Below are 8567 nucleotides of genomic sequence, written 5' to 3' on the forward strand. Positions count from 1 at the left end.
TAAAATCATAGTTTTAACATCACCATAATTTTTTTTCTATCCTGTTCACCCAAACAACATACTTTTATTAGGTCGAAACCCTTTATTTTATTTTTGCTTAATCCGTAAAATGCAGTTCTTATTTAATAAGTCCTTAAATCCTACTTTCACACTCCTTGTAGCATTGCACATTGAGGATTTGATATACGTATATTTTTTTTTGGTGTCAAGAATATTAAGAATAACTTTGATATGAAGGATAATAATTATTTTTTATGTAGATGATAATTGTTCAGATCTGTTAAGAATTGTTATTAATTACTTTGGTTAAATTTCATGGAAAGCCTTAAAATACTTATTTCCTTGAGATACTTAATTATTAATTTGAGGGTTAATTCCAGTCCATAATAAATAATTATGACATTTGATAATTAATGTCAGTAATTGTTTTGTTTAAAGCAGTATAGATTATAATTTTACAGGACATCATTTTTAAACAAAAGTTTTTAATATGAATTTCAACTTTGTTTACTAAATTTTGAACATTGTATTTGAATTTTTTGTGTAATTTTATATTCTATTGGATATTGCTAGTGTAATATTTTGAGAATAGTCTGGAAGGTACAGAAGGAAGAGCGGACAGGCGCGACACTCTGGCGCCAGAAAGTTATTTTTTACTTTGTAAATGCGTGTTTGGGATTTACGCGTCACGTTGTACGCACAGCTGTAGCGACCGTCTGGAAGGGTCTATGGAGGCTACCACTAGCCAGCCAATCAGGGCGAGCCCTGGCATCAAGTGATGTGCCCGTACGAATTTCCTTATATGGTCATGTTTTGGAATTATGTGCGCTGATTGGTCAGTTGGCCCACGAGGTTGCCTCCCTTGTTTTCACCTTTACAAGGGAAGGTAATCTCGTCGACCAAGTCACTTGTTGCTCGATCGTCGCCGAAGCCGGTTGCGTCGTCGGCAAGTCACGACACAATATGAGAATTAACTAAGGGACAATTTAACGCCTAGGGGCTGGGGTCAGGCCGTATTTTTTCAACCTAAGTTCATTTTTTTCGGACTATTTAACTTGAAATTTAGGCCCTAGGCGTCGGCATCGGCCCGACTTTGTGTGATTTCGGTCCGCGATCGACGGTACCTTGAGTTATGTAATTAACCAAGGGACATTACTAAAATATTTTTTTTTTGGCGAGTGAAAAGACTCCTCGACCATCAATGGCAATATGTACGGTGCTGTGGTATGTATTTGGACATCATAAAAATTGGTATAAGAAAAGACAAAAAACTGTGCAAGTAACAAATTTTTCTAACTGAATTCATTTTTAAATTTTGTACTGAGGCTATTTAACGATGAGAAAAAACATTTTTTTTAACGAAATAAGCAAAGATATTTTAATAAACTCTTTTATTTCCAAATAATGTAGAACCATCGTAATGAAAAATCCCTAAGGAACATTGTTTGTCTTTGTTTTGTTACGTTTCTGTGTGTGCTTAGCCGGGCAAAACATACAACGTAACATCCTATACCCATGACTTAGGACCTTTCCGTCTTAACAACACATTTTCTTTATTTAATCTATTTTATTTATTTCAATTAAATTAGACATTTCTTCCTTTACTATATTTTTACTCTAAGCTCGTCTGACAAATGACTTGAGACGTTCTACATTCATGACTTCCATTTTTGGCTGCCCTTTTATTTTTTTCTTTAACACATACAAGTTATCATTTATTTTTTTGACTACCTCTGCTGGTCCATTCCAGCGATGTAAAAGTTTTGGCGAGAGGCCCTTTTTCTTTACTGGGGTGAAAATCAATACTTCCTGCCTTAACTTGTAATCCACTTCTCGTCGATTCTGGTCATATCGTTCCTTGGCCCTCTTGTGTTGTGCCCTCAAGTTCTCGGCTGCTTGGCGTAGAATCTTTTTCCAGTTTGCCCTTAGCCGTTTGCTATCCTCTGCATCGACTTTTTGATTGAGACAAACTTCTGTGGGTAAAACAGGTTCTCGACCATATATGAGTACAAATGGACTGTACCCAGTACTTTCTTGTTGTGAAATATTGTATGCAAAGGTGACTAACGGTAGATATTCATCCCAGTCTTTCTGGGATGATGATACGTATTGTGACATCATTGTCAGTGTAGCGTGTAAGCGCTCGCATGCTCCGTTTGTTTGAGGCCGGTAGCTTGAAGTCATGGTTCCCTGGATGTCCATGAGTACTACCTCTGACCCAAATACCTTTCCTCTATCAGTCAAAATTGCACTAGGCGTTGAGTGTCTACAGATGATTCTCCCAAATAAAAATCCGGCTACCTCCGCTGTGGTTCCTGGTGGTTGTGTTTTTGTCTCAGCCCACCTTGTGGCATAATCTATACATGTGATGACATATTTATTTCCCTTATTGGTTTTAGGAAATGGTCCTAGTAAGTCTATCCCTATCCTATCGAATGGCTCACCTATCGATAGTGGATGAAGTAAACCTGCTTTCTTCGTATGGGTCCCTTTCTTAGTCTGACAATCCATACATGATTGTACATATGCCATTACTTGTTCGTTCATGCCTTTCCAATAAAATCTCCTCCGTATCTTATCCAGCGTGCGTGCTATTCCTAAGTGTCCTCTTATCAATGGATTATCATGGCATTCACCTAGGATTTCCTCTCTCAAATACTCAGGTATTACTAATAACCTAGCTCTACCTTCAGGTCTGTGATTTACTTTATACAAAACATTCTCTTTTAACACAAAATTCTTGGCATATCTGATAAACTTAGTAGGAATCGTTGAGGGCTGTTCTAATTCCTTTATTAATACTGTTAACTCAGGGTCTTTTCTTTGAGCTGTTGCAATATCAAAACCTGGGAGTGAGAAAATTGGTAATTCGAGGGTTTTCTCCTCGTCTTCCTGTGTTGCTACATTAACCGCATTTCTACTTAAACTGTCTACATGAGCATGATGTTTTCCACTGGTGTATTTAATTTCATAGTTATATTCCATCATTTTTAATGCCCATCTGGTGAGTCTACCTGTACTGTGAGCATTCATTTTTAATTTATCCATGTAACATAGGCTATGGTGATCAATTACTATTGTGAAGGGTTTGAGATAGATGCATGGTCTGAACTGGTCTAATGCATACACTAGGGCTAGGCATTCCAAGTGTGTTATTGGGTACCTTGTTTCTGCTGGTGTCAGAGTTCTGCTTGCATAGGCAATAGGATGTAATTTACCATCTTGTATTTGCATGCATGATTGTGCGCTGGCATCAGTGTGAATTTCAATTGGTAATTTTTCTTGGAAATGACTGAGGGTGGGTGAAGAGGTTAATTTTTCTTTGAGGTTTTGAAAAGCATTTTCTTGTTATTCTTTCCATTCAAAAGGCTGATTTTTACGTAATGATGATGATAATGGTTTGGCAATTTGTGAAAAATTTTGAACAAATTTTCTATAAAAGGATGCTAAGCCTAAAAAACTTCGAACTCCTTTTAGGTCCTTGGGAGTTGGAAAATTTTGAACTGCGACAACATTGTTAGGGTGTGGACGTATCCCTGAGTGGTCGACTAAATGGCCCAAAACCTCGGTTTCCTGATAACCAAATGCACACTTTGAAAGTTTCGGGGTGAGATTACCTTTATCTAACCGACGCAATACTTGTTCGAGCCTGTCTAGGTGTACATTGAACGTATGTCCTGCAATTAGTATATCGTCAAGGTATACTAAACAAGATCCCCACTTTAACCCTGCTAATGTTTTGTCCATAAATCTTTGGAAGATGGATGGGGCTGTTTTAAGTCCAAAAGGTAAAGTTTGAAAACAATATGTGCCATCCGGCGTTACAAAAGCTGTTTTCTCCTGATCATGTTTTGCTACTTTCAACTGATGGTATCCTGAGTTAATGTCTAGGTGGCTGAAATATTCTGCCCCTGTCAAATAGCTCAGGAAATCATCAATCATAGGCAACGGATATTTGTCTGCTTTAAGCACTGAATTAATTTTGCGGTAATCTACACACATTCTAAATTCACTGTCTTTTTTTCTTACTAGTACCACTGGTGAACACCAGCTAGTGTTACAAGGGCTCACAATCCCATTCTGTATGTGTTCATCAATGATCTTATAACTTCTCTTTCCCCTGGGGCCCTATGCTGGAGTTTTAAGTCGTATGCGAGTTGCCAGCCGAGTGGTCTTTTCCGATCGGTTTGATGCTTTGGTATGCACGAACTGTTCCAGTTTACTCGTGTGCGACTCGAGTGTTCGGAATGGAAACCGAGGGGTCCAACTCGAATGAGATAACCATTACGAATGCGAAAAGCCACGAAAACAGTGAAAATGGCAGAGTGGTTGGATGTGTTGGACATTGAAGAGCTTGAATTAGCTGAAATAGAAGCAGCTAGAAACCCTCGTCGATTCCTAGAACGGAAGGATGCGTTTGAACTGGACGACAACAAATTAAGTTGTTTCGTCTTAACAAGCGGTGTGCCGGAGACCTGATTAGCAGTCTGGAAGAGGTTATGCCGGCACCTTCTCGTACAACTGCACTTTCAGTTGAAACTAAAGTAAGTGTTAGCACCTTATAAAAACCAAAGAAGCCCTATTGTTATCTTTATGTACTTGCTTATGTGTAGTTTCGGTGACAAAACAAGATGGATCGTTAGCTGTCAGAGTGCAATGTTATGCAGAAGACAGTTAGGCCTGTAGTACATTTTTAATATAATTATTGACTGAAGTCAAACACTAAAGCACTATTAACACAGAATGGCAGTTTATCCCTCCTTGGAGCACACCTGAATTAAGTTACCAGTTACAATAAATAGCTAATCAAAGATAAACTTAAGTAAACCCCCTGTTTAAGCATTATACAGGTTTAAATAGGTAGGCCTAATGTAGTTATGTTAAAATGCTTGGTTTGTTCCTGTGACAGTGGTAATAGCCTGGCATATTTAGTTCCAAGTGAACATCTATGTCTTGTGTGTATCCACATTAAAATTAGCCTATGTAGCCTGCTCCCTAACGCCAAACTGAACATTAATGGTTAGGCCTACATGTTCAATACTGTAAACACAACACTAGTTAGGGCTACTTAGTCTTAATTTTAAGTGTGGTATTTTCTAGAGTACTTGCACTGTTGGAAATGGCTAAACAAATTTTAAAAACATGCTTAAGGTTATTCATTGGAGACTTGGTAATGTTACATATGTCACATGGCCTAACTGCTGTCCTTAATGTAATTTTAATATCAGTTGTGGGTTGAATATAAAATGTCGAACTATTTTACCTGAAAGATTAAACACTAAGATAACTTTTTAATCTGACAGTGTTAATAGGCACATGCCTAAGCCTACATAACACGGACTTGTGAAAACCTATATTTTAGGTACTCAGTACATTGCGATTTTATGCTGGTGGACCATACCAATCAAATGTTGGACAGGATGTGTACACTGCTATGCACCAGTCATCAGTTAGTAGAAGCATCTCGGAGGTCACAAATGCCATCAACCAGCATCTGTTTCGCAGATGGGTCAGATTTGACTTAAATCCAGCATCAACAGCAGCATTAAAAGAGATGTAAGTACTAAACAGTCAAGTGTTAAATAGACTTTTTTCAAACAATAAATAAATATGAACAACTGGACTGTCGCATGGCGATATGAGTCATTCCACTCCCGTAGACAACCCTCCTTACACTTTCATCCAACAATATGTTATTGAGTACTTTGAGTCAATTGTAGTACCATATACAATACCAAATATAAAGACACTGTATACACCAATTGTGTCTTGCTACTTGTTACTGTTGTTACTGTATAATAAAAACCTCTCAAAGATGAGTTTAATTGTAAGAAATTAGTCCTAGATCTGAAAACACAAACTATTTTTTATTATGTTCAAACTACAGTATTAAATTCAGCATAACTTATGAAATGAGTTTTCTGCTAACATATTATACATATTGTATTAAACATGAGCTTATTGATTATCCGTGTAATAATTCTTGTGTAGGTTTTTCAAGTATGGCTTCCCAGGGGTTATCGGTGCTATTGATGGTACCCATGTGGCAATTGTTGCACCGCCAGTGGATGACCCTGTCTTTAATGAAAGAGCATACTTCAATTATAAACGATATCATTCAATAAATGTACAACTGGTAAGAAATCATAATTTATTAGTAGAATTTTTTTTGTGATGTGAAGTTCACAGTAACCACAAAATTCCTGATTCTGTGTGCATCAAATAAGTTTGTAAGTTGAATATCAACCTCATGTGTCATTTTCTGGTAGCACAAAAATATTTTATTAATTATATTGAACATTAAACCCAATATAAATTTTGCCGTGCTGCCACTGCCACATTGTTAATTACATACATAAAAAAATTGGGAAACATTTTCACTGTCAAAATTTTGTCATGCAAAGATTGTTATGTGACATACTAATTTATTTCCAGCCGTACTATATGGCTCAACTGATGTTTGTAATTATACTAGTTTACAAGGGTATTTTTGAAAGTTTAGAAGTTTAGACAGCCCTCAATACGTACAAAGCTATTGACTGCTGACATAAAGAAGTACCTGGAATTAGGTAAATAACAGATCCCTGAAAAGTGGCCCGCATTATTGAGACACAATTGTCGTGTGCAAAAATCGGTGCTCAGGCCATTTACCTTCCCCCCACTTCAATATTGAACCACATCTCCTCGGGAGGTGAATGTACTAGACACTATGACATCGAGGCTCATTAAAAATGTTGAACGTGTTTTCATTTAGTTTCTACTTTAAAATAAATGTGATGTGCCTGCTACACTATTTTATGATTTTGTCATCCAATCACTTGTATAATATTTTTACAAAGTTATTGTGTCATGGTAACACTTACCTGGCAAATATGTGTGGTGATTATGTCAGTAAGAACATGCATGACATGTGAGGTGTATGAAATAAACAAATAACTTAATTTTATTTTCAGGTGTGTGATGCAAACATGAAAATATTAAATGTAAATTCAAGATACCCAGGGGCAACAAATGATTCCTTCATTTATGCCAACTGCAGTCTCAGACAGGGACTACATGAAATGTTGCGACAGAACCAAAATGCCTGGCTGTTAGGTGAGTTTGTTATGGCAAGTACAAAAAACATTGTTGTAAATAACAATAATATTTGTAATGGGCTATGTCATTATGATAGATAACTGTGCTGAAAATGTTGGCTTTTTTTTTTGTTTTGTTTATAAGGTGATAGCGGATACCCCCTGGAACCTTGCCTGATGACGCCGTTCATGCAGGATGTTGATCCTCTGTCTCCACAAGGGCGGTACAACCAGTGCTTGCGCACAGCCAGGAGTATAATTGAGCAATGTAATGGCTTGCTGAAATCACGTTGGAGATGCCTGCTGAAACACCGTGTGCTACACTACAAGCCCGACCAAGCCAGCAGAATAGTTAATGCATGTACTGTACTACATAACATGTGCCTGCAGGGAAATGTGCAGCTTCCAGATGAATTGTTGGTTCATCCTCAAGACTTGGGGATGGATGCAATGAATGAAGTTGGTGTTGTTAACCAGAACTTTCGAGCTGGTCAGTTGATAAGGCAACGTATTATTGATAATTATTTCATGTAGACCAAGTTGTTTGTATAGCTATGGTGAAACATACCCAATATCCGCTCCCACCCAAATATTGATGGTTTGAAATAAAACGTGAAAAATAGCAGTGTAACAGATTTGCTAAGAAGTGACGGTTTTACGCTTACGATTTCATATTTATTTAATGCTTTGAAAATGTAATGTGTGACACGTGACCTGCCGAGTATATGATTTGTGCAATTTATTACGTTTTAATTTATTTATGATCTCACCGGAATTCGGTATGATTTCAATGTATGTCTTTAAATCACTTAAAACTCAATTTAAACATGGTATTTGTATGTTAAGTGTTTTTAATTATATGTTAAAATTTTGTATGACAAAATTGTGTTGAAGTTTACAGTAGTTTTCCAAAGGTCCTTAACCATAATAAATTTATTTTATGGTTTTAGTGTGGTATTGACACTTATGTAAATACTCATCAATGATTAAACAACTATTAAAACTGTTTACAGCCATCGTGGGATTGCAGAAGAGTAAATAAATGACAAAAATGGTCAACTACAAAAAAAACTTATTTACCAGCACAACATAGTATCTTGTATGTTAAAGGGCAATGAATACACTTAGCTACAGCAAATGTGTCATCAAAGGCAATGCTTATTATGTAGGATTACAGGAAGTTCATGTACACACACTTATTTTTACATGCAACCTGCATTGATCTCATTAAGGCTATTTTTACAATATGGTAATTTTTTTTTCAAAGTCTATGAGATGCCACGTATAAAACACCCCAAATATCTACCATATCAGCACAGCTAAAATATATACTTTAGTATACTGTGAAACAGTATAGTCAAGTCATGTGGCAAGTGTACATGAGCAGTTTTACTAAACAGTAAAATATCTGTTAAAAGCACACCCAAAAACACCAGTGTACTGTAAACTTACTAACTACGTATATTGAAATATTTTTTTAAATTTTATTGT

At 36.6% G+C, this 8567-nt stretch overlaps 1 protein-coding gene across 1 annotated transcript; it reads left to right on the forward strand.

Annotated features, from left to right (window-relative positions):
• The first annotated feature begins 3725 nt into the window (after positions 1-3725).
• Positions 3726-8147, forward strand: LOC134540473 (putative nuclease HARBI1). The gene is made up of 5 exons (XM_063383247.1): positions 3726-4544; positions 5363-5556; positions 5992-6136; positions 6954-7095; positions 7222-8147. The coding sequence occupies exons 1-5, from the start codon at positions 4500-4502 to the stop codon at positions 7608-7610; spliced, it is 915 nt and encodes a 304-aa protein (XP_063239317.1). The 5' UTR covers positions 3726-4499; the 3' UTR covers positions 7611-8147.
• Positions 8148-8567: the final 420 nt, after the last annotated feature.

The sequence above is a fragment of the Bacillus rossius genome, chromosome 16, assembly GCF_032445375.1.
Source record: "Bacillus rossius redtenbacheri isolate Brsri chromosome 16, Brsri_v3, whole genome shotgun sequence".
Taxonomy (NCBI): domain Eukaryota; kingdom Metazoa; phylum Arthropoda; class Insecta; order Phasmatodea; family Bacillidae; genus Bacillus; species Bacillus rossius.